We start from the raw sequence: 27,104 nt of genomic DNA on the forward strand, positions 1-27,104 counted from the left end.
CTGCTGAAACAATTTTTGAAGGACAGCAATGCTATTTAAAAGGAGATATTCATTAGATAATGTGGAAACAGTGACCTCTTCCTATTAGGATATGACATTTGTTTAAAAAACATCTCTAATTAAGTTATTCTCAGTGAGTAAGAAGATAAGTTTCTATGCTTTTTTACTGTCTTGCATGACAGTAAATCTTACATAATTATCTTATATAATGGTAACAGGAAATCGTTCATGGCACACTAATTTATTCTTAAACAAATATACACCTGGTTGTACCATCTATTTTGCTAAACATTTGCTATAGATTTTTTTTTTCCACAGCAATAAAGGAATCATTTAAAGCTATGCCAAGTGTGCTAACATTTACCTAATGCTGTCCAATAAAACAGAGTAAGAAAACACAAAGAGAAGCGTATCCCTGATAAATCTTGATGGTCTTCCAAGCAATTAAGATATAGCAGGGATAAATGTTAATCATAATATGTGGAAGCAAACAGCATGATACAGATGAAATGAATCAAGGCTACATTCTCATATCAAGCTAAACTTACTTTAGGCTCAATAAAGTTTGTTGTGTATTTATTTTCTTGACAAATTTGCACTTTTGGTGCTCCAGCCTAAGCAGAAGCAGGAAGCACTGTGAATCTCATTAGAAAGTGTATTATTTTAGAACTTCTGAAATATTTTATGATATTCTGATATTTCTGATTAAAAAAAAAACAGATTTTGGTTTTTTGTTTGTTTTTGCTTGTTTGACCAAGTTACATGGAACTGCTTGAGAGGTACCTTTTAACTGCTAAATCTTTTTTTTTCACAGAGTAGTTTCAAAAGAGGATATACAAAACCTCACCTCTATTTCTGTAGTGTCACAGAAAGAGACTCCCTCTGTTGTTCATAAACCATCTCCTTCCTGGACATTGCATAAAAGTGACATTTGCTCATATGTTGCAGAGCATTTTAAGGCTTTAGTTCTTCATCACTTATTTCCTGTTGTAAGGATGCAGGATACAAGCACTGTAAAGGCCACTTCCATACTTGGTAGTATCTCCAAATATCAAATGTAATGTAAAATGAGGCCAAAGTGGTGATGGGAAAATTACTTAGACTCAAGATTGGAAATGTTCCACCATTTTTAGCATGCTTTCTCTCCATTCTTACTCTTTGACTCTCCCTCTCAGTCTTATTTTTTGACTACATGCTATACATGGGTATATAACATAATTAGAATGTGCTCAGAATTTGTTAAACAGGTTTGCTTTCATGTATGCTGGAGAAGAATCTACCCAATGCAAAGCAAGCCAATTAATTTTACTGGAGAAAAAAAAAAAAGAAAGAAATATAGAACAGGTAAAAGTATGAAGATCTATGAAAATATTAAGCAGAAATGCTATCTTTCTTCAATATATAATATAATTCTCAAATTTCAAGCTCATGAAAAATATCACTTATTAAAAACAATTTCTCACAGTGTTCATGTCCCAAAGTAACTTGCACAAGCACAAACTCCTTTCTCATGAAAGGCCTCCTCTTGACAAAATTTCCTTTCATTATCAGCACATGATTATAATTTTCTTTGAAGCTGAATGGTTACATTTTTACAGCATAGTCCATAGGTTACATGGATGGAAACACCATGTAATCAGCAAGGTTAATAAATTTAACTGTCATTCATAAAAAAGAAACAGTTTTTATTTATAGATCAGGTTGCAATTTTGAAAATATATTTTTATATAAATCTTCTTCTTCATCAACAATGTCACATTAAAGCCCTACTCTAAAATATTCAATACCATGTTAATGTCCAGATGTAGAAATGTACTTTAAGCTGAAAACCTGGTTGACCAACCAAATATAATACTGTCCACTTCAGTACCTGAAACTGCACTCTTGCAAGTGTCAACATAATCTGTATTTATAATGGCCCGAATTATTCCATGTTTAGATATGCTGGTATTTACTTCCTATCTCTTTCAATGTACTTAGATAACAAAGTGCAATATGTGATTGAAACACGGCGCGTTGCACCTCTATCAGATCAACCTGCCAAGGGAGCAAGTTCAGAGGTACCAGGGAGTTTGTGCAGCCCATGCTGGATCCTCCCCCTGTCTCTGTCCTGCTTCTTGCACTAGATGGGACTAGAGCAGCCCAGGACAAAGCCATGATGGGACTTGTAGTCTCTGGTTGATGGAAACAGGGGAGCTGGTGATGACCATCAGCTGATGGCAGCTCAGCCTTTAAATGGCCAGCCCTGCTCAGGTGAGGTTAAGTTGAGAAGTAGGTGTGGAAAGTGGAGTGATTGAGCACCTATAGGTTTTTGGGAGGAAGTTTAAAATAAGGTTGTATTGTGAGGTGACATATGAAGCATTGTGGAAGAACTTGGGATACTACAAAGCAAGGGGAAAAACTTACAGTTTGTAAGGAATTAAGATTCTGATTATGCACCTGTGAGCAAGTGACTACCTGGATAGGAGCTCTGCCACATCTTGCAGCACTTGTCTGGAGCATTAGGATAAGGAGGCAGTGATGCAGCAAAATGCACCTTTGTGGGAAAACCATTAAGTGCTTGGGGGAAGAGAACTACAAAAAACACCAAATTCAAGAGACCTTCTGGGTTTTTTTTTCCTACAATAGAAAGAAGTGGTTAATGCACTTTTCAGTGTTTTGTGGGAATTCAAGTTACTTGCTGTTAAGAGTATTGAGTTATGCTCAAATACTGGTCTGGTTGTATCTGCTTTGTTTGTCCTTTCTATTCTAAATGTATTAGAACAGCTTATATGTAGTGTGGGTATGTATGTACATAAAACATACCTGTCATTGTAGCAATTAATGCTGTCTTTACCTCTTGAGGAAAATGATGATATGGAGCCTGGATTTGCAATGGGCACTCTCATGTCTTTCCTCTTTTCACTTCAATTCCATTAATGTAATGGAGAACTACTTTCCTATATGTTATCCTGCAAGGGGGTTCAGGAAAGACTCTATTTCTGTCTGAAGAAGCAAAGGAGAAATCTTTCTGGGTTGCAGCCTGGACTGGTCAGGGGAATTTTTCTGTTCTACTTGTGGGGAAAGTCATCTGAAAATTTTCCAGCTAACACTTCCTTCTGCTGGAATCCACCAATTCATGGAAATCAAGTTCCATGAGAAAGCGTTTAGTATTACTTGCAAAAAAAGAAAAGTAAGCGGTACTGACAAGGTTAAAGAGTGTCCTGTTTCTGTTCATTTTAAACCTACTAGTCTTAACACTTCATTTCATACAGAATTTTAAATAGAGGCAAAAAATGAGCTATGACTTTTAAGAGAAAAATGATTTTATGGGTGACTCTTGTCATAGTTCAGGGTGGGAAACAGTGTGCTGAAAATACTAGACATTTGCAGAGCTGCAACACCTGCTGTTGTTAGTGTCTGAGAAGAAGTTTTTCTGTGGTACAAGAATTTGAAAAGGGTATGGGTAGGGCTCTGCATGCCAGCTGCTCGAGAAGTAGTGTACTGGCATTACTGACTGGTTTAAAGATCTCCTCTGTGTTTTAAAGCCTAGAGCTTTGGGTGAAGATCCTCTATATGAAAAATGCAATGTAAAGCTCTAGTTCACTGTTGTCCCTTCTAAAATAGGATTACTTGGCTCCATATCTTCTCTTGTGGGAGTGTGGCTTTAATAATAAATTCTAAGCTGTGACTTGTGAGCCTTCAACTGCAATACATGAGTGCTTGTGTATGCTGAAAGAAGCATTTACCCATTTACCCTGCTGATGTAAGATATAAAAGTACCATATCATCTGTGTGGGTATATGTTGGTGGTGGTTGTTTCAGAATATTTCAGAATATTTCAGAATATTTCAGAATATTTCAGAATATATAAGGTTGGAAGGGACCTCTACAGATCATCTAGTCCAACCTTCCTGCTCAAGCAGGCACACCTAGAGCATGTGGCACAGGGTGGCATCCAGGCGGGTTTTGAAGACCTCCAGAGTAGGAGACTCCACAACCTCCCTGGGCAGCCTGTTCCACTGCTCTGTCACCCTAACAGTAAAGAAGTTGCTCCTCACCTGGAGACGGAACTTCTTATGCTTCAGTTTGTGGCCATTACCCCTCGTCCTATCGCTGGCCACCAGTGAGAACAGCCTGTCCCCTTCCTCCCTGCATTCTCCCTTCCTGAACTTATACATATTAATCATATCCCCTCTGAGCCGTCTCTTCTCCAGAGAAAACAGGCCCAGCTCGCTCAGCCTCTCTTCATACGAGAGATGTTCCATTCCCTTAATCATCCTGGTTGCCCTTCTCTGGACCCTCTCCAGAAGCTCCACGTCCTTCCTATACTGGGGTGCCCAGAACTGCACACAGTACTCCAGGTGCGGTCTCACCAGAGCTGAGTAGAGGGGCAGAATCACCTCCCTTGACCTGCTGGCAACACTCCTCCTGATGCAGGCCAGGATCCCATTGGCCTTCTTGTTTTGTTTTTTTTTTTTTTTTTTTTTTTTTTTTGTGTGTGTGTGTGTGTAGGAGGGAAGTTTTCAGGTCCTCTTTTTCACCTGGCAGTAGATGTTAAGATATTTGCTTGTCCCTGAGAGCAAAAAGTATATGTATGAAACAATTTCCTCCTTGGAAACGCTGTATTATCAAACAAAATGCTGACTAGATTCAGATCCAGGTAGTGCTTTCCTGTCTATCTCTAGAGGATAACCAGGCTGTACCATCTGTTTTTCTGTTAGATGAAGTATCAGGAAGTGGCAAAAGGGCAATGCAGTCTTATTTCTGAGGGTGGAAGAAGGAGGCCCTTTGACATAGGGCAAAGAGGAGGAAGAATAGAGAATGAGGTAGAAGAAAGTGAAACCTGGAGGACTAGGCAATTCATCAGGTGGGACCTGTCTCTGCATGACTCATGCTTAGCATGATTTGATTCTTACATATGAGAAGTGGAATGGAACATCTCTTGTATGAAGGGAATAAGGGAATGGAACATCTCTCATATGAAGAGAGGCTGAGTGAGCTGGGCCTGTTTTCTCTGGAGAAGAGACGGCTCAGAGGGGATATGATTAATATGTGTAAGTTCAGGAAGGGAGAATGCAGGGAGGAAGGGGACAGGCTGTTCTCACTGGTGGCCAGCGATAGGACGAGGGGTAATGGCCACAAGCTGGAGCACAAGAAGTTCCGTCTCCAGGTGAGGAGCAACTTCTTTACTGTTAGGGTGACAGAGCAGTGGAACAGGCTGCCCAGGGAGGTTGTGGAGTCTCCTACTCTGGAGGTCTTCAAAACCCGCCTGGATGCTACCCTGTGCCACATGCTGTAGGTGTGCCTGCTTGAGCAGGAAGGTTGGACTAGATGATCTGTAGAGGTCCCTTCCAACCTTAAATATTCTGTGAATCTGTGAAGTAACACTAATAGCAGAAGAGCTGAGGAAAAGACTGGAGGCTGAAGATGGTTATGAGTGAAGGAAAGTATATGAAGGGACTTGCATGTAAAGAGAATACAGGCTTTCCTACCTACTGAAAACTCGCTCACTATCTATGTTTTTTCTTCAGGTAGCATGCAGATCCTTTACAAAAGGGACATGAGTGATTTAATACCCGTGAAAATGGGAGCAGTACTTGACTGCAGCTACCAGGAACCTTCTTGTGTAGAAAATGTTCTGTACTAAGGTTTAGTGTTTGGACCTGAACTGGTCAGTGTATTTTTTTCTTCTTCCCTCTGTTGTTATTTTCATAGACTATTGGCTGAAGTCATTTGGGAGTGGCCCTTCTCCAAGAAAAATGTTGTGCTGTTTCTATGGGATACACAGAAAAGCAGAAAGTCAGCTTTTTCAGGATCTGATAATCCTATTCCCTTTGCATGCCAGTGTATCCCACTGTGTGATCTAGTAATTAGCTGTTAGCTCCAAGTATTATTTTCATCCAGCAACTGTCAAAATCCCTTGCACATAAACATGATGTGTTTACTGGAAAATATGAATAATTTGTGGAGTTCAGTGGCACAGGGCTTCCCTAATGACATAAACTTGTCCACCAAACTAATCTGTATGGTGTATGTGGATGGATTTGGACCTATGCTAGAAAAGGAAATATCTCAGAAGCACTGTGCAACATGTAAACTGGTTCAGGTTTACAAACTTTACTTGTCTGCATGTAAAACTGTAAAAGTAATTTGGTATCCTACAGGCAATAATATAAAGTGGTTGTTGTTTTTTTTTTTTTTTTTTTTTTTTTTTTTTTTGATTTGTACTTTATCAATGACAAATAACTAGAAGGGTATTAAACTAAACCACTTAAGGCTTAAGATAAAAAAGGATTCGGTCTGATACTGGAGGAGTTATATAGGGAAGTAGTCTAGAATAGTCCTCATGCTCAAAGCTTACCCTGTCCCTTATTCCCACATAACTTTCTTGCAACTGTCATGATGTGCTGAAGAAGAATTAGGTTCCTAGGTTTAATACATACAGTAATGCTGGGGGGAAAATCTTTTTGGACTGTGCAGCAGACTTCCGTATGTGATATGGTTTAAGCTGCCCTGACTTAGTAACTATAGAAGAGGAAGAAGGTGTGTAACAAGCAAATCTTCACACCTTCAGGAAAAAGTAAAGATGCACTTTGCCTAAAACACTGCTATAGAGTGACGTCTGACTTGTTTTGAAGTCTAACCTTGTCTCTTGAAAGTAAATATTCCTAACTCTCAAACTGTACCTGTATAATTAAAAACACTTGGATGCTATCAGGCAGGCTTAGTCTTAGCACCCACTTGGTTGCCGCAGTAAAGAGGCATCATATCTACATCTAAGGGCTAATAGATAACAATGGGATATAGCATGAGGATATTCTCTCCATCACATCATGCATCAGAACAGAAGCTTCTGCTGGGGAGGAGCTGTTCTAGATCAGTGCTCTATTGCTAATGGGAAAAACACGGGGACAGAGTTTGAACAGGACCAAGAGGAGAAAGATTATACCTAAACTGACTTTCTGAGTATTTTACATTCCTTTATGAACTGTTTTCTAATCTCCAAATTCTTCAAGAAAGCATGTGAACCTCCTCTCATAAACAGCAAAATGTTCTTCAGCTTCTACCAGAAGTCGCAGTTCACATTGTGTGAAAGATTCCTGGAATATTCCTAGGTCGAACACCAAAAGTGGATCTAATTTGGACACCTAATTTGGCCATCTGCTCCAAGGCAGTATTAACTGAAATTGCTGTCCTTTTTTTTTTTTTTTTTTAATGGCCTTTGAGTTACTATTAAGGGGCTTTGGCAGGATCCAGCAGGTACAGGCAAAGAAAATGCCCCCTAGTCAAAGACTAGTCAAAAATTCTCAGTTGATTTTTCTATGTGAATTGTTTCCCTTGGGAAACAGCAGATTTTCCCACATCCTATCCTCCAAACATTCCTTTATCGTTCCCTGATATCAGTGGAGGCCTTTAGTAGTATCTGAAGTGATGTGTCTCATTTTGTGGTTTGTGAATTGCTGGTGGCTTACGTGATATCTGGAAGTGGCCAGGAAACAACTGCCAAAACCCAAACTTTTTAAATTGGAGGGAGGGGGGTGAAAGGCATATTCCTGTATACACAGCAAACAACTGGGCAAAAAGGGCTAACCCTAATTTATTTGTATGAAAATATGCAGCACTGCTGAACATAATATATTATAATTCAAAGAAATGACTTTGGGGATTAAAATACATTGAGAAAAACTACTCTGGAGGCTAAGGAGGTAGATGGCAGTAAAATAAATCTCATCTGTCTTTCCTCACAGTAACTGAATTTCCTCAGTAACTCCAACTTCTGTTCTATGTAGCATATGTTGATGTCTGCTCTCTCCTCCAAACTAGTTTTCCCATGATTGTAACCCAAATTGGAATGTTCATATGGGGGGGTCTGCCAATGCAGTGGTACTGAACTGCTTTGCAACTGTGAAAGCCTCTGTTCTCACCAGGCTTTGCTGGAACAGAATTATACTGTAATATTTTTAAGGAGATGAAGTGACTGGGCAAAGGTTGCACAAGGAATCTGTGGCAGAAGAATTTAGGTCACTCCTTCCAGATTAAGATACCTATTTCTTAAAGGCAACTGCCATGTAAGCCACAGCAAGGCTGAACCAGGGCTAAGTGAAGAGGGTAGAGGTGACTTCTTGATGTTTTGCCAGCGCTAGCTGCTGTGTGCACAGCCTTTCCCCACTAAGGTAGTAGGGGAGGAAGTTTACGTCCCTTGCAGCTGGCCTACATATTCTATGGGGAATTCCATGCAAATATGTGGCTGTTGTTGCAGAGCAGCTAAAAACCTTGAGTGTGAAATTGGTGCCTGCCCCACAATAAGCTACATGTGTAACCATGCCCTCACCAACTACTGTGCAAGCAAAGCTCTTGGCAGATACAGAGTGGAAGAAAAAAGGAACACTTCATGTGGGTTTATAGCTAAGGCTTGATTTGGCCTTGTAACCAACTGGGATTGCAAACATCTCTCAAATCACAGTAGCCTGTAGCACTGGTACAAGCAAAAGGGTTTTTGCAGACTCGTAAAATATAATCCATATAAATACTGCATAAATGCTTTCTAAGAAGAGCAATAAAGCCTCACAGGTAGTGTCTTCAGGTAAAGCCCTTTAATTTTAAGGACAAACATTCTCCAGAGTCATAATTGTACTTCCTTTCTGCCTGTTAGAAAAGGAGGAGAAAGAGGGCATGGCATAAATGAAACAGGAGGTTCCTTAAGTAGAAACTTCAAATGAGCAATTGTTCCTTTAGGCATCTGCTTGTAGGAATATGCTAGACAAAACTTCGTGTCCATATGGTGTGCTGCAAGCGAGGCGCTTGAGTCTGTACATAAACATCAGCTGATTATTTCACATCTTTGTTTGCCTGTATTGCAAACATTAGCGCAAGTCTCTAAGCTCTGCTGGGGCTTGCAGGTTCTAGCCATAATGAAAGAGGAAGCAGGAAATAGGAAGGTATTATGTTCTTTAAGGGTTGGGAGAAGTTGAGGCAGTGAACTGAGTTGCCTTGCCAGGACCACACAGGGAGTGAGCTGTTAAGAGATAGCCCTCGGGCTCCTCTTTCCTACCCTGCACCTCTCATTAGCAGATAGGGTTTTTTCCACAATAGAACAAGGGTTGCTCTAAAGAATCATTCAACATCTAAATGACATCCATGCAAGGACACTGCCTCATAAGTGACCACAGAACCAAATGGAAGATACTGTAATATACAGCATTAAATAGAGGTCATAATAGCAAGTAAGTGACTCTTCTGGTACCTAAGCTTATGCCGCATCAGCATTTAGGCATAAAATCAGTTTTATAGCTGGACTCTGCAAAATGTAACTCCAGCCTGTGCTTGTGTGTAAACAGACTGCACATCTTGGTCAGTGACTTAATGTCCGGCAGTAATTTGGAAGAATACAGTTGTCTCAGTTGCAGAATTAAAGATATCAAAGATGTATAGAGTTCAAGGTAGTTGGTAGGTGTCTTTTGAAGAACTTTGATCCTAAAGAAGTTTAGATAATCTTTCAAAGTACAGCAGTACCAAAACAGGTTTTGTATGTGTGCTCTAGAAATTACTGCTAGCAGTCTATGCTTTCAAAAGTCAAATGCTTGGCTTTTGAAACCTGCGAATAAGCCTATTTTTCCTATGTTTCTGTCCAGCAGCATCTGTTGTGATGGCTGTCTTTCCTTGCCTATAAATCCTTCATGTCTATAAATGGCTGTCTTTCCTTGCCTATAAATCCTTCATGAAAGGAAGGGAAGATGTCTAACTATGTCTTGTCCTAGAGACCACAGATATATACATTTCAGATAAGGTGCTTTTGCTAAAAGCCAGACAGAAGCACTGTAAAGCACAAGCCAACAAGTTAAGAATCACATGAAGTTAGGATACAACTGGCCAAAACTTGCTCTCTCAGATGTCAGTGTGTGTGGCCATCTCCTGCTGCAGGAGATTCTAGTGACAGACTTTAAGATGCAACTTACCAGTTTTGGAACTTCTTACCACAGTCACGGTCCTTCGCTAGGAAAACAGTTTTTTAGTTGCATTATTCATTCCTTAATGCTGGGACTTCTAGTGAGAGTTGTAATGCTTGTTCTTCCCTGACTTCAGGAACTCTTCCTACATTTGATGTAGACTAATTGCAGAAATCCCCTTGACTTGTAGAAGCTGAATGCATATAAGATCATTCATATGTCTGACAGCACCCTGCTGTCTTGTTTAGTCACAAAAGCTGACAAAAAGTATTGCCATCTCTCATGACTTTGAGATTTTTGATATTTCAGATTTTATCACTTTCAGACTTCCATAGCAGCTGCCTTCAGGCTTTCACTACCTGTTCTGTAAACAAACACTTTAAAAAAACTGTTTCAAAACAATTCTATACCAGTTTCAAGTGACCTCTAGCTGAAATACTATAGGATTTAATGAACAGTTGTTTGCTATATCCACTCCTTTCATGACTTGTAAGCACTGATTGTATCCTTTCTTAGCCTTCTCCTTTCCCAAGTCTTCTGGTGCCTTTCCCAACTCTTTCCCAGCTATTTTGGTCTCTCCCTGCAAAGCTGCTGTTCCCTCTCCTATCCACCCTCTTGATTGCAAAGCCTAATTCGGTCATATTTGAGCACCTCTCTTTTTTTGACTCCTGCTGCACTTAGGGCTGCACAGATATTTGCAGAACTATGCATCACATCAGTGCAAGAATTCCCTTACATCTTTCCCTTCTCCCTTTCCAATCTCTCTCCCCAGTAACTTACTCTTAAAGCCATATTTTGCATTTACATGGCTTTTTCTATTCAAGGACTGCAAGTGTTTCTGTAAGATTAATTGTTTTGATATGTCAGCATAGTATGATGAGCAAAAAAACCTCAGTGACAGAAACATTCTCAAGGTTATGAGAGAAACAGCAGCATAATTAAGAGCAGCCTCTAGAAAATTAGGACCTAAGTCTCCTGCTGTCAACAATTAGCTCACCATGGCTCCTTTGAAGACTAATTTTTTTCAATAAAATTTGAATGCAACATTAGAACTTTAATCCAATCTGACTTCAAGGTAAAATGTTGAAATGCTGCTAGTGAACTATTGGTATAGATATACTGAACCTTTCTAATGGTATTTTATGTGCACATAATAAAACCATCATCCTTGTATTGATACTAACACTTCTCTTTAGCAATTAAAATTATTTAAAGTATCTTTGGATATTTGTGCAAACTTGCACTGCATGTACAAATAACACTTCATATCAGACTGATTGCCTTGGAGCTGTGAAGATGCTACGAGATGCTCTCTTCCGATGTCCTATGAAGAAAATTACTAAATATACTGTATTAAACAAGTCAAGTGAACTTTTTTCTTCAATTTAAGCACATTGCTCAATACATTTCAGGCATTGCTCTAAAATGTGCCTGTAGAAAAGTCTTATCCCTTCATTTATGAAATATGGAAATTCATAAAAAGTAAAATACCCATTAAATATTTTTTCAAAGTATATTTAGTAGCTTTTTTTGTTGTATCATCCTATAAAATCTTTAAAAAGACTAGCAGTTGGAAAATCTCATCTGGACATGAAGGAATCCTGACTTCTATTAGTGAAAGCGACAATACTGACTAGTTAGGATTCAAGTTTTCATGTGCTTAGTTCCTGTCTGCGCAACAGTTCTTCCAAATGCTAATAGAACATAAAATAATGTGACATCCTGGATCTGTATCTGTGTTGGAGATCAGACTTTTATCACTCATAGGCTTCAAATGAATATGCCTCAGGCTAATATAAATAGCAGTGGAAATGCAGCACAAACTTTCCTTCTGATGATATGCAGAAACCCTGTGCTGGAGACAGGGTGTTTCAGACTCTTAAACTCTTGTGTATGGAGACAAATGCTGGGGGGGATAAGGGAGGTTGCTTCACACAGATACACTACTCAGAATGATTAACTTAACACTTGCATAGACTGGTGACGCTACCCTAAAAATAGGTCTTAGGGACTTAAGTAAACAAAGGTACAGTTTAATTAAGATATCACAGCATATGGGATCAAGAATTACATACCAACCCACGCCTTCTTCTGTTTTTTCCCGACTGAAGTACCAACAAAAATCCAAATCTGGATAAACTCCTAGAATTTTAGGGGTTTTGTTCAAACTTTGTTTGATTCTCAAGGGCCTGCAAAACTGGCTTTGAAGTCTCCCTATGGCAATAGATTTTTCTCACTGCAGTTGCTGACAAAACTGCAGAACTGAAGCACACTGGACTAGGTGGAACTGGGAATGAGGGCTTGGGAAGTTGTGTTAAACTGACTCTCTGCACTGAAGAGGTATGAAGCTTGGGTTGCTCTTAATGAGGGTTTTTTTTTTTTTCCCCCACAACTCGGTTTGGCAGTATATGAACACAGAGCACTGATTTCACTTGTTGCATTTGGGTTAAGACACATACACAGCAGAAGACCTATCTAGTCCTAGTAGAGCAGACCCCTGACTTAAGACTGAAGAGGTTATACTCAGTATTACTGTAACTTATTTACTCTGTGCAGCTTGCACCCATCTATACTGTGCTGCAGCACAGTATATTTATTTTATATTTGGTTACTAGGAAGAGTTCTTTAACTTCATATAATAAAGGTCAACAAGATTACATTTTTTTTTAAGTCAAATGATCACTGCAGTCATGTACTCTGACCTCCTTTTCCACTGAAGGACACAAATTGCTTGTAAGTGGACACTTTATTTACTGGGGAATAAAATCTTAAGAGGTTCATGAGTTGTCTAAATTCAGATGAGCTCTGCCCTGAAGAGATGACTGCTACAGAAATTCCTTGAGTAGATGGCGTGTTTTAGGCCATTTCTAGTTGTTGCTCCTTCCGAATGATTTAATGTTGAACAAGGGCAAATGTGCCACCTTTGTGCTAAGACTTAGGAAACAACATTGCCTCGCATGAACAAGTTGAGGAAGCAGCTTTGATTTGGATACTGGAGCTACTTGGTGTTAAGTCCTCCTCTAGCAAAGCATATGACAGACTTTACATCCCTTACGTGGCAGAAAGCTTCAGTATGAGAAGATCTGTTTAGTAATGGTATGTGTCATGGTGCGCCAAGGTAGCAAACTGTTGGACCACTGCCTAGTCACAACAAATGCCTTGAGTGATGGGATCTGTCCAAGCATTAGTACACTGGCCCCACTGGACACCCTTGTCCTCTGCTGAAAGCTGTCCCTACTCGGTAGTGGTTGTCCCTTGGGAGAACAGCAGAGATGAACTGAAGCCAGAAGAGTCATTAGGCATTGTATGAGATGTTTCTTGCTCCCATAGTGACAGAGCAGCTCCATGCTTTCATGCACGTTTCCTCCAACCTTTTTACAGAGCAGCTCAAAGTCATCAATCCAGACACATAGCTAACCGGCCAAACAGTAATTGAATTTCTCTCTTACAGTATATGCCACCACTTTTATTGGGACATTACTTTTTAAAGAGCCTAAAACCCAACTGGGAAATAGAGAACATCATACAGACGTTTCTTCTCTTCCAGAAGTTGACATTCATCTTAAACAAAAAAATCCCTTCTCCAAATAGAAGGGTGACATCTCCAAGACCACCCGTATGACTGCTCAGGCTGATGGTGTAGATTCGTAACAGTTTGGAATCTGACAGCAATCAGAAGGTTCAAAATATTGTGAAATGTCAAATAAAATCTTTCCTGAGAATGCTATAAAAATGCAGAGCCCCAGACCCTTCAAGTTGCCCATTAAAGTGAGTGTGGTGTTCTTGGAATTGCTCTACGATTTAAATACTTTAAACACATGATGATGTTAGTCTGCCCATGCTTGAAACTGTAATACCTGTCCTTTCAATTCATCTGGCCTTGCTAGCTGCAAAACACAAAAGTATTTCAGCCTTCAGAAAAAGCAGCTTGTATTAGTAGAAAAGAACAGAAAATGGCAATGCACAATCAAGCTTCAAGATGGTAATCATGGACATGTTTCCCTCAGCCTCTTCTGGCTCCTGCCTTTTGTCATTGTATTTTTCTTGCAGCTCTGAACAGCATGACTGCCAGCTACCTCCTGTGTAGAACCTAAAAGCAGCATCTAAGTGGTGATGTACTTGGCTGTGAAAGTCATTCTTTTCTGCTAAGTCCCTTCTATTTGCAGCCAGTCACCATTCACAGTTCAGCAGTAGGACACAGAAAATAATACTTTCAGCACCAGAATCTGCAACCAGGTTACTCAGACTTGATGGTTTTATGATTTTCACAGCTTCCTGGAAAGGATGTCTGTGTAAGCTTTTGGCAACTGAAGAAATGCTGTGAAATTTCTGGTGGGAGCCAGGCATGACTGTCTTGACTGTCCTGGGGGAGGGTGAGGGGGGTGTATTTTTTTATAAGTTTTTTGGATAGAGACCTAATATTAAATTGTAATACTTCTCATACTTGTAAGGTGCTTAAACTTAAATTCATCCAGGTGCATTCTGCATTTTTCATGGGTCTGTCTCTCCCCTCAAGTATGTTGCACAGATGATGCCTATGGTAACTAAGCAAGGAAATGATTACTTTATTTTTACATTAATATACATCATTATACATCAGAGGTGACAATTGTTGAGGAATTAAGTGATTTTTAACAAAACTTTAGCTTGAAAAACGTATAGCATAATGCTATCCCTCTTTTGATTCATTCTACAGAGGAGCAAAGTTTAGGAAATCAGAAGGGATCATAATCTTTTCTCAGTTTAGGTCTTACTGCAACTGTTTTTGCAACCTGGAGAATGAAAGAAATGCTGCATTATCATATCCTTAGAGCCCTGAAAGTCTGCTGAGCAGGTCTATCCAAACTGTACAAATACTTCCTAAATTACAGGTTCCTAGATCCATCTCAGTACGCACCAAGTACTACATGGATTTCCATTTGTTCATATCGTGATGGTGCTGAGTCAAAGCTCAAGTCTTTCGTACTAGTTCCTAAATTCAGTAATGAAGAAAATAGTTATGTTAAGCACACTTAAAGTAGAGGTATTTGTCTTCATTAGGATTTTTCTTTTTCAATATCACATTGGAAACTGCAGTAATACATCCCAGAGGAATTATCAAAATGATACTGAGGATGCATGGCATCATGATAAGAAATGGACTGTTTTAATTGTATTAAATGTTAATGAAAGATGTTTCAAGCACAAGATGTACTCATTTGAGATTATGGTGAGGCATTAGACATTCATGAAATGTAGTATCTTGACTCTCTTCCTTTGTCTGCGCTTGCCTTATTTTCAGTGAGATGATATCAGTCACAGGAGCTCATGGAAAACAGTGGTAAGCTGTGCTCTCAGGATAGCTTGGCATCTCCTTTCTAATATATCTAAAGCATCCAGTCTAGTTACTCATTTCATTTCAAGCAGACAATGAGCCTGGGTTGCTTTTTGCACCAGTAATCTTCACATCTTTTTAACAGTAGTTATTAATGAACCTTCTTCTATCAGCTATTAACAGGAAGAATTTTTATTTATGCTTTTCATATATCTAAAAACAACACTCCTTTTTCTTCCATTGTTTTTTCTGTTTTCCTTCTCTGGCAAGTCCATGTATCTAGTACATAGCTGTACCTTTGCAATCCAGTGACCAAGTATGGCATTAATCCCCAAATCATCACTACAACATGACATATGAATATATAAGTAAAAGAGAGTAAGCTGGGTTCTGGATGAAGTTGTCTTGAAGCCTTAAACCTTTCAGACTAATGCATCTATCTGAGAAACTTGCTGTGCTCCTGATTTTTGCCATTTGGTCATCAGAGAAAACAAAGAGAATGACTGGGAATGAAGGAGGGTCATATCTGCAGTTACACTTTCTGGGATACAGGACTCTGTATCCTTGAGTTTTAGTGCATTTGCTTACTGTGATTAGGAAAGAAGGAGACTTCTTTCTTCATCTGCCTCCTGCAGTAAGGAAGTTGGTGGTTGTGTGCATAGAGCATAGAGCATAGAGCATAGAGCATAGAGCATAAAAAGAAAAGTGGGCAGCCCGCTTCACATTTCCTGTTTTGTAAATAAGTTTAATTGACCAGATCACTAGCTGGGGTAAGCAGACGCTTATTACCAGAATGAGTTAAAAAGAAAATGTGTGTCACAGAAGAACATTTTTCTAAGGAAATATGATTTCCCTCTCCAGTTCTCTTCTATAATCTCTTGTGACCCACAATGGTCCCTCTAGATAAAGGCCAAGTTTTCTTAATTGGAGATAAAAATTCAGGAAATTTATGTTCTGGCAATAGATCTAGCCGATACAGATTTTTGGGACAAGTTCATGCTATGGATCACTATTAAGTTCAGCTTGGAGCAGGACCAGTTCCAGTGTATGTAACCACAAAAATCCAATTGGGTTAAGCAGTAGTGCTTGATGTCAAAGATTCTGCCACTGAGGTTGGTTAATACAAAGTATTTTCTTTGGCACCGCAACTCCATGCCCTCTTTTTCCAGAGTGTGGGTAATTTTTTTTTTTTTTTGCTCCTCCCCATGGGTCTGATACTGCATTCTTCTGTAGTGACTCTTCAATGTATTTCTATTTATTCTGCAGCACTGTTCTGATGAAGAAATACATAGACCACTCTGAATTTTTGACTTTTTCTTTCTCTCTTTCTCTCTTTCTCTCTTTCTCTCTCTCTTTCTCTCTCTCTCTCTTTCTCTCTTTCTCTCTTTCTCTCTCTCTCTTTCTCTCTCTCTTTCTCTCTCTCTCTCTTTCTCTCTTTCTCTCTCTCTTTCTCTCTCTCTTTCTCTCTTTCTTTCTCTCTTTCTTTCTTTCTCTCACCCTGAATGCAGGACTTGAAGTTCTCACTTTACCTTGAGGGCACAAGCCAACTGCTGTGTAGGTCAGAATATCATAGTAGACAACTTTGCACAGTGACCTTCATCCATGGAAGGGAGAAGGATTTTTGTTTTCCATGGCAGGCACAGATATAAGTCGCTGACAAAAAATTTGGACCTTGCTTTTGCAGGAGAGGTGAAGCAACCCTCTAGAGAAGGTCTATTCAGCTTTATGGCAGATTCTTTTATATAAAGTATTTTTTATAGTCAGTATTTATACTTTATACTTTATTTTACAGTTATATATATTCAGGGATAGATGGCAATTTATAGCATCATATGAAGAGGGGAGAGGATGTGAAAACAAGCTCCCTTTGTGCTTGTGGTCATGTAGGTCAAAGGAAAAATAAACCCTACTGGATAAAGAGGTAAAGACAGGATTGCCAATTTTGCTGAAATGGGTTTTTAATGGGTGTGGGGGGAAAGGGGGAATTCTGTTAGTACTTCATTTCCCTGTCAATAATTATTAGCAGTGGACAGGCCATAAGGGACCGTAAGGATCCAGCAGAGCCTGTGGGAGATGGGGCCCACATGCTACGTAACACTGCCTGCCTGGAGGCCATCCAGGCTGGGTCTCGGCAGGCCTGGCCCAGAAGAAACATGCTGGGAAGAAGCTGTGGTAATTCCTGAGAAGAGTTTCTGCTCCCATTCCAGCTTGCAAACAGCAAGGTCCTCCTGTCTTTGCCTCTATTTCCATATCTGCCACTTGAGGAGTGGCCACAGTCCTGCTTTGGATGTCAACAGTTTGTCCTCACAATACTTCGGAAGTCTGAAGTGCAGTGCTAAAGAAATTCCCTCCCTGAGACAGCAGATCCTTTGCAATGCCCAAATACACCCTTCCAGCTTGAAAACTTTTTCAAATCACTTATCTAAGCATTTTCCCCCATGGTGATGCATTTCTGCCTCAGATTCCTGCTCTCCTTTGTCTGCAGCGTCCTTTATGCTAACCTTCCAAGGGGAGAAGCCAAACAGCCAACCTGCAAATGCTGAAATCTGTGTGCTTGCAAATCCGCAAAAACGGATTTGATATTTTCAACATACTCCCTCACTTTCCTGTGATCAGACTACTGTCTAACATTTCTGGAAAGACAGTTGGACACTCCAGCCAATTTCTATGGCATTTTAAAGCTGCACATATGTTTATTATATCTACTACTTCCTTCCCCTGGGCTTCATACTTCTCTTGCCATTCATCTTTTTATACTGTATGCACAGAATGAGTTATCTACAGTGTCAGTAGCATAATATATGGCGTTTCCTAACACATACATGGTAAATCCATTAGAAACTTTAACAGCTGTAGACTAACTCCAGCAGAATGAATGCTGTACCTAGTGGGAAATGATCATAAAGAATACTTTTCCCATTCAGAATTGTGAAAAAGCGATAGAAACAGATGTATCCCCCCTCCTTGGCTATTTCTCTGATTCCAGGATGGAGTATGAGGAAGAGGTATGAGTCAATGAAGCAAAGGGAGCTGGTTTAATCTGAGGCAAGTGGGAAGAAATACTGCTTCAAAGAGCAGGCCAAATTCAGGCACGGTAAATAATCATGTGATGCTGTCATAGGTGTGAAGCCAGCACTCCCACGAGGATCCAGCACCAAAGAGCATGGAAGTCGGTATTTCCTCCCAAATCTGAGGGGTTTTGGTAATACAGGATGTGCGGTGCCCAGTAGGGTGACAAGGAAGAGCTGGCAGAGCCTGCATGGGGTCAGGGGAGGGTGGGATGTGAAGGATGCCTGACAGGCGGCTTCCCTCATGCTCGTAACTCCTGCCACTGAAGCAGCAGTATAAAATGCTGCCAGTAATGCTGAGCAAACACTGAGCTGCATTAAAAGCAGCAAATCAATTAAAAAGCCATAGTTTCCTTGCCCAGTGGCATCTTGTGTGAGTTCTTCCACTCTCTTCTTCCCCCCTCCACCCACCCCTAGACAGGAGAGCATGCCAAGAGCATGGTAATAGGATACAAACACAGCAGCTTGCCATGATAGCCCCAAACTACAGCACAACTAAAGACCAAACCATTGTCCCACTTTTAGGTAGTGCTGTTTTTAATATATACTTATTTTGTGTGCTGTGTGCTGAAAATGTAAAAGGTTCAAGGGTAGCACAAAGATAAAGAAAGTTTGCTTAGGAAATATATTATTTATTTCTTCTGCTCTGTTGTGAAGTCAAAATAGGTGAATTTATCTGCTTTTATGACTGAGGCTAGCTTGGTGAAGAAATACATGGCTTTTCTTCTTTACTTGCATGAATCTGATTCCACACAAAAAATGTGTAGAGGAGTCACAGCCACCAAGTCCAGTGCAGGAAATAGTCTCTACAGCAGTGGGACCCCTTGAGAGTGGTTGCTTGGTGCTGCATCACATCCCTCCTGTCCACTGAGCTAATCTGGCTCTTGTAGCATTTTTACCCACAGTGCCAGTGCATCTTTATAGTTCAGTGAAGCTGCTGGTGATGTGAAATGGATGGGAGGAAGCAATAAGTGAGGGGGCAGAAGAGGCAGCTGTAAATACAAAGTTTGTATGTTGAGAACACAGATGAAGATTCCAGCCTGCACAGGCTTTAGGGAAGAGGTACTGCAACTGGGAAGAAGAGAGGAAAGGGTGACATGAGAATGGAGCAAAAAAGTATTTGCAAGGCAAAGGGTAGGCAGGGATTCCAGACACTGGAGTGGGGGGAAGGATAAAATTCTGACAGCGAGCATTTCTGAAAAGGATCATCAGGGCTAGCAGTAGCCTGGGACACGTCACTGCATTCAGTGACCCTGTCAGGGCACTGCAGCCTTTCAGACGAGGTGCTGCAATGCTTCACAGTAACCGGGCGAAGGGTTCTTGGGACTCCACCAAGAAGCTGAGCTTCTCTGATGTCCTTTGCAAGTAGCCACTGGAGACAAAAGGGGGCAAGCTGGATAACTTATCAAATCAAGTGCTGCAGGGGGTAGCTGAGAAAAAGCTGTGCAGCATGCACGGATCTTGAGTCCTGGCATTCCTTCCCCAGCAATCAAATAGCCGGCTATATTTAGCCCAACCTAAACAGAAACAAGGAACAGCAGGACTAGGTTTAGCTCTAGCAGCTGCCACCAGCTGCTCAGAGAGGACGCAGGTACGTTCAGTGTCAGATACAGTTAAATGAAATGGAACAGGGAACATAGCTCTTCTTGAGCCAACACTGTTGGTGTTTGGCTGGAGAACTTCTGCACTGTATTTTATGGCTAGCCAGAAAAAAGACCGAATGTCAAGCCAACGAGAATGAATGCTGTCTATACTAGGGGCCAACAAGTAGTGAACCATGGGCAGATGAGAGGAGTAAAGGGAGGAGGGAAAAGATATAGGTGGACCATCTTGCCAGGAAGGGCAAATGCTTCTCTGTGTAGCCCAACTCTTGGTGTCCAGTCTTCTCAGTTTTTATATAACAAGAGTTAACAAGTGCAGTTTTGATAGGCTCCAAGAAAGACTGAGCTTCCATGTAGCCAATGGCTAAGAGCTCCTCCTATCTCTGGATGTGGTAGCCCCAGTGGGGCTTCTCTTTGTGGCCAGCTCTGGGCACCAGCAGTCAGTGCTGATCCCAGGAGTTGCAGGCACTCCGCTCGCACAGCATATTGCTTACCCATGAACCACAACCAGACATTCTGGGGCCTCCACAGCAACCTTGTTGGCACGGCAAGGGCTCTCAAAACCACACATCTATGGGCAACAGTGACCTGTTTGATCCATGAACCCAGGACTTGCTCGCCATGCAGGGATCTATCTATCTACTGGACACAAGTGCAGAATAGTCGTGTCAGTGCAACTGGTTGCTTGCAATACTACCTGCTGCAGAGGGATGTGTTTGCAGGAGCAGGAACTGTCAGAAAAGCTCACCCAATGAGGCCTAATTGTTTTGCATTCCTAGTAGTATATGTGTGTTTGTGCAGACTCACAGTACCTTCAGTGAACCTGTCCTACAGTAAACTGATAAAACCAGAGAACTTAAAGAGTAGGACTGTCTAATGAGCATTTAACCAAACAAACAATAAAGGACAATTAATACAGTGGGTATGGAACTTGTTCGCCGAACAACTGCTTACTCATCTATCATTACTGTTCTTAAAAATAATTTTTAAAAGTCACCAATCTACTGTCAGTGAAAAACAAACCAACAAAGCAGATGCCACACACTTTATGGATTTCAGAGGTACCTTTTTACAGTAAACCTCCCTAGAAACATCAGATGGAGCAACAGGGACTTGTGGTAGCTTTCCCTGCCCTACTAGCAGAGCTGAGAGCTTAATCACTCCTTAATAAATCATACGCCCTCCCCTAAAATGCCTGAAATGAAACTAGGGGCGGAAAACATCTGATCATGGATTTGCAAGGTGGCAAATCACTTTTCAATGGGCATCTTTCCCAGGAACATGTAGTTTGAAAACACAGTTTGAATTCTGCGCTATTCCCTGCACTCCCAGCCCTTGGACAGGCCTGTGATCCCTGGTAGTTTATTTGGGAAATATCTCCAAATAATGAAGAGAAAATACAGATTTTGCTTTTTTTTTTTCTCCTGGTTAAGTTCCCCCATCCTGGGTTCACCAGAGAAAGCAGCATAAGCCAGCGGATAGAAATCTGTGTCTGCTCAGCACTTGCATGATGGCTGGGAGAACAACTGTGGCTGTCACAGCTGGTCACAGAGCTTTGCTTCTGTGACAAGATCTTTGCAGGATGGCATCTACCGGTGCCACTTTACTGATCACCCCACGTGCCAAGCTCAGGAACTGAGTTAGATCAAAATGTGACAACAGCCCTGTGCCTGTAATGGCATAAGAAAATACGTTTAACTGTCAGGCATGTATTTATTAGGGGGGCTACAGGCGCTTTAGCACCTTCCCACCTCCATAAGCACCAGCAGAAACCACACATGCTTGTGTGTCGCATTCCATGGCTGCAGCCCTTCCAGGCATAGGACAGCAGCATCTGCCCTGGCTGCAGGAGCCACACATGCTAATTAAGACACTTGAAATACACAGCCTGGCACATACAGAGCAAAAAACAGGTCAGATAGCACAGACTGCAGCTGGACATTCCTTTTTTTTTTTTTTTTTTTTTTTTTGCCAAAATTTTAAGCCTCATGAGTAGAGGTATTCTGAGCATTCATAGTTAACTGAGTTATCCCACTGACGAGCTGGAAAGCATCAGCCATACAGTGATGTCCAGTGCATGCCCTTCTTTTCTCCTTTTGATTCATGCATTTTTAGCTTCTGAGCACATGTCATTTCTGGTGAGAGTATGGCAGAATATAGCCTTTCAATCTTAATGGTCACTACAGTACTTTTGAAATGAGCTATTTTGGAAATTCTGCCTTTTAGGAATTAAGCTGTAGGATTCCAACTGAAGAGCAAATTAACCAGCATTGTATAAGAAATGTGTCCTTTAATTCTCCACTCCTCCAAGATTAGTATATGCAGCCCTGTTGTCCACAGTCAGGCACAGCAATGTCTCTTCCCATCAACGTAACATCTCCCTTTTTCTTTTTTTTTTTCTTTTTCTTTTCTCCACCTAAGTGAAGAAGCAACAAAGTGCTCCTTGGCTTAAGCATAGCTCCTCATCTGCTTTTTTTTCAGCTGTTTTAAAGCACTGTTTCTGCAATGCTTATCCACTAACAACTAGGAAAATGGAGCATCCAGCTTGCTGTGCAGGACAGGGTTAGGAAGCTTGTACCAGATGCACTGGCTCTAGAAAAAGTGGAAGTGGCCAGTGATTTACTACACAGTGTAATTCTGAAGCAAGCACTCAAAGCAGCTCTTACTGTGTGTTTCTGAGTTGGTTTGCTCTCTTCTTTTTCTATTTGAAAGGTTTGGATCTATGCTAGGTAAAAACAGGATAGGCGAGTCAACTGTTGGCCCGCTCCAATGGAGAAGGGAAGTTGGAAAGCAGGGTAGAGGCAAGAAAGGAAATGAGCCAAAAAAAAAAAAAAAGACACTCAGATTTGCTGTACCTGCATGTTTGGTTCCTAAGCTTTTGAAGCACAGAAACCTGATAAGCAATTAGAAAGTAGAGGAAAGTTTTGTTTTCCATGGCTTTAGCTCTTCTCTGGGATATTATCGCTATTCTGACTGTGAACTGTGTTATGGTTTTTCCTCTCTGGTTTTGGATTAATCAGAAGGGACTACTTATAGCAAGCAGTCTTGTCCCTAATTAAGCAGATGTCTAGCATTAATGACAAGATCAGGTACTTAATCAGCTCTCAGTTATGGTAAAAATAAATTGTTAAAAAGTTGGAGTAAAATCTCCACTTTCATGGTGTGTGGGGGACAGCTATAATTCTTCAAATGTCCTGTCCTGGCACAACACTTCTTCCTTCAGCACTTCATTCACTGATCCAAAGCACTGGTCAGGAATAGGAAAAGGACACTTTCCAGGATACTACAGTATGTGTTTGTAACTTCACAGATGCTTTGAGGTGGTAAAGCCACTTAAAGATTAAGAACCCGATGTCTGGCTCCTCCTCAGCTCCTCATCAAATGATGAGCCAAGAAAGCAAGCCAGTGACCATATTTTGGCATGGCTTTCTGGCAATGACATTGGCCTTATTTATCACCCAGTGTGTCCTTTTCTTCGTACATATCTCATCTGCTCCAGCACTCTGCCTTGCATTCTTGCTCCTAGAGTCTGGCTTATCTTCTAGCTGTCTGGCCAAGCCTACTCTTGCAATATATGGTCAGAGGATCCTATCTCAGAAACATATGACAAATTGGTTACACTGATAGAAAATTACATGGACAGGCTAAAAACCCACCATCAACACTACCCCAGCGTAGTACTTATCCACAATATCCATTTATCTGAAGATAACTGTGTGTCCAGCTCTGCTTTTAGCAAATGTAAAATAGCACTTCTATTATTGCTACTGTTGGCTACAGGCAATTACATATTTTCTGACCTGTTTGCCCCATATTTCTTTGGTACTAACTGTGTTGTTGAAACTGAACTTTTCACATGAATGTTCATGTGAGGATTTTCAACAGCAAGATGGAAATTCTGGGATGCTGTTCTGTGGAGGTGGCTGATAATAATTGGAAGTTCTTCCACCCCCTTAAATTTGCCTTTTGTGCTGCCTTCTTAATTTGAGCTGTTGTTTCCACACTGTTTCACATGTTTGGTCACAGTTAACTGAAAGAGGAGACCTTAGACATTTTATTCAATATTTCTATGCATCCCTTGCCCTCTGCCCCATATAAAAGGAAAAGGACCCTGCAGGACTAGGATGCTCTCCTTGGCTTTTACTTAAAATGATCTCCTACCCAGATCCAAGACTGCAGGAAGAAATTTTTAGTGTAGTGAAATCCACAGGGAGGATGCAACAAGTAAAAAGGACCCACTCTGCTATTTGCTGGCAAGCCAGTTTAATTGAACATGGTGGTTTTATATTTTAAAACATAAAGTCTCAGGTGCTTAGAAATACTGGGGCAGGGGGAGTCTTTCATTTTGTCAGTTTTACAGCAGACGTTTCAACATCCCCATACATTACTCTGAACCCAGCCAAAAGGCTGGACCACCACAGAAACCAACGGCAGAATGGGAGACCAACCCAAAGGAGAACCACTAAAGTTGTTTGCGCATGTTGGAGGGAATGGTGAAATACAGAAGTAGATTTATTAACACATTGCCAGGTAATAAGATGAATGAGGCACGGGAGGCGAGAAGGCAGTAGGAAGAAAAAGCAGCAGTTTTCACTTTACAAGTATGCCACCAACATTCCCTCAGGTGTTTTAGCCATAAAAGGTAGAACTCACTTAGCACTGTCTCTGTATAAGTGGTCTAATCTCTAAGGGCATCTGCATCTCATATACTTTTCTTTCCTGAAGGCTCACATTGCTATTTCACTGATTGTTTCTGCTATGATACTTCCTAGGTAAACACACTTTCATAAATAACTGGTTCCAAAGTTTGCTAAAAAAAAATAACAGCTGTTTATAGGCAGAACCTTGGCACTTTTAATATAAAAGTGATTCCAGGAAAGCTAAACTGCCTGACAGCAGTTGAGAGTCTAGCCTAGTCCTCTTCAAAGTAAGTTCTATCCCCTGGCTTACGTCGCAGAAGCTTCCTTAAAATAAAGGTATCTCACAACTCCACGCTGGCACGGGAGTGGATTTGATCGAACCTCCTTATTACCATCCTTGTGGTACAAGGACATCTAATGATGGTGTCCAAGCTGTCAAGTTTGTGCTGCACCACAGACTGAGTGGAGCGAGCCTGCATCCCCACTGAGCTCATTTGTCTGACCGACTGGTAGGCTGCCTATAGAAATGGATTTTAAACATTTATGCCTCCCCCTTGTGTTTCCACTATATGAATTTACCAGACTGTGTTTATTTCTCAGAAGATCTCTCTAAATGCAAGCTTTACACATCATAAATTTTCCTACTTTCCTAGTAAATAGAAAAAACGAAGAGCACATTGAGGGTAAAAAATCTTATGCATTTTTGAGTTTAAAATTTCGCAAATTGAACACTTACAAATATCAATACTTATTGGAGAAAATCCAATAGTTAACAGAAGATCTTATTCTGCAAGTGTAGGGAAAAATCATATAAATAGCTTGGGGAAAAAAAAAGTGTTTATTTTAGAGAATCTGGAGAAAAAAATAGTGTGGAAAACAAGGATTAGAGAGCTCCTGGCTGTATCCTGTCCTCTTTGATAGGAATAAGATTCCAGCAACCCTTCTGTACAAGGAGTTTATCTGGGCAGTGCTGCACAGAGGGAGCAAGAAGCTACCTGATAACAAGCAGAAGGAGAAGACCTGCCAGCAAACCTACCTGACTTGCCCACGCCAGCTCGACCAAAGATCGCCAGCTTCACTTCTGCGCTCTTGGCCATGGTGGAGCAACGGGGTGCTGACAAATTCACCGGCTTATCAAAAGTGAGGCAGGAGAAGAGTTCCCAGCTCCTGTCTTTGGCTTCACCGTGTCATCGTGACGTCAATCCCAAGCCGAGGGAAGAGGAGCACCAGGACGGAGCAGCAAGTGGCCAGGCGCTCCTTCAAAGGACCTTTAAAAAAGAAGAATTGTCATAGTTGATGCCACCTTCTAGCTTTAAAGATTGCCCTAACACCACTGACACATTTGGTGTGGCTCAGGCAAAACACACCTTATTTTTCTAGCTCTCTCTATCACTGTCACACTGGCATTGCAGTGCTGAAAAGGGTAATTCCTCAATATCCCACATCACTTCTACCACAGCCCCATATAAGGTTCTTATTCTGTTTTTTTTTTTCTTTAAGCTGATATTGCTAAAATTTACTACCTTTGCCTTAACTTTCACAAATCAGGTTTTGCAGAATGTATTTTAAAGCCCCAGCTCTTCAATGATAATGCCTGCACAGAGCTGGTTTTTCCCCAGGTCATCCAGTTCCAGAAGCATCTCAACAGCTGCCATTGCTTAAAGATCTTTAACCACTCATATCTTGTCCCTTCTGCTAAAAAACAAACAAAAAACCCTGTACCTCAAAGTTCTCTAGTCCTCCTCGGCTCCTACATATATAAGCATGCAGCAAACCATGGTGTTAGAGAGGGATGCCAGGCTTTCTGGCAATGCAGTTTTCACAGGCCACATCGGAACTAACTGTATTCACAGCTTTGCTGCATGACCTTGAACAAGTCACTTAAGGCTTCCATGCTTTGATTTCTCTCCCTGGATAGTAAACTGTGATATTGCCTGCCTTTGTAAAATGCTGTAAGATCCTGGGTGGAAAATGACAGCATTGATCATGATAATACCGGAGTAAAATCTTAAAGATTTGGTCTCAGTTTTACAAAGGTTAGAGCTTTACTTGTGAATGTTACCTGTTATGAGGATTTGCCGCTGTCCTAAAACACCCAATTCAGTCACAAATTCTAACACTGACACGTGAACTTCTGTGTTAATGTTACCTGCCCTACAGCAAAATATATTTCAGAAACAAAAGCTGAGGAATTTTCTCTAAGGAAGGGCATGCTGTGGAAAGAGTAACAAGCCCTTAAGTAGCAAAGCGTTCCTGATAGACCCCTGAGATCCTGTACGACCTCCTGATTCATTTAGCGTCCGGAAAAGCAGATCCCACTCACCTTGCGGACAGAAACGCCAAGCGTTTTAGGAGCGTCTTCACCTAACGCGGGTCCCCGGCATCTCCCTGGGAGGCAAGCCCAGCGGCACCGGCACGCCCACGCAGCCAGGCGCAGATGCTACATCTATATATACGGACGTATATGTCTATACGGAGAGACTCGCACGCGCCTCCCCGCGCTCCGCGCCCCGGCAGGTGCCGCCCACGGCGGCGGGGGCGGCGCCGGCGGC

The 27,104-nt window shown here is 41.1% G+C and overlaps 1 protein-coding gene across 1 annotated transcript in view; it reads right to left on the reverse strand.

Annotated features, from left to right (window-relative positions):
- The window catches only part of RERG (RAS like estrogen regulated growth inhibitor), a 101,479-nt gene extending 74,484 nt beyond the window's left edge, over positions 1–26,995 (reverse strand). The window contains exons 1-2 of the mRNA XM_026037129.1: positions 26,876–26,995; positions 25,589–25,820 (exon numbers count right to left, since the gene is read on the reverse strand). Of these exons, the coding sequence (XP_025892914.1) occupies positions 25,589–25,649 (61 nt within the window). The 5' untranslated portion in view covers positions 25,650–25,820; positions 26,876–26,995. The remainder of the gene's footprint in view (positions 1–25,588; positions 25,821–26,875) is intronic.
- Positions 26,996–27,104: the final 109 nt, after the last annotated feature.

Source organism: Nothoprocta perdicaria, unplaced genomic scaffold (assembly GCF_003342845.1).
Source record: "Nothoprocta perdicaria isolate Ctin4 unplaced genomic scaffold, notPer1 scaffold_190, whole genome shotgun sequence".
Lineage (NCBI taxonomy): Eukaryota > Metazoa > Chordata > Aves > Tinamiformes > Tinamidae > Nothoprocta > Nothoprocta perdicaria.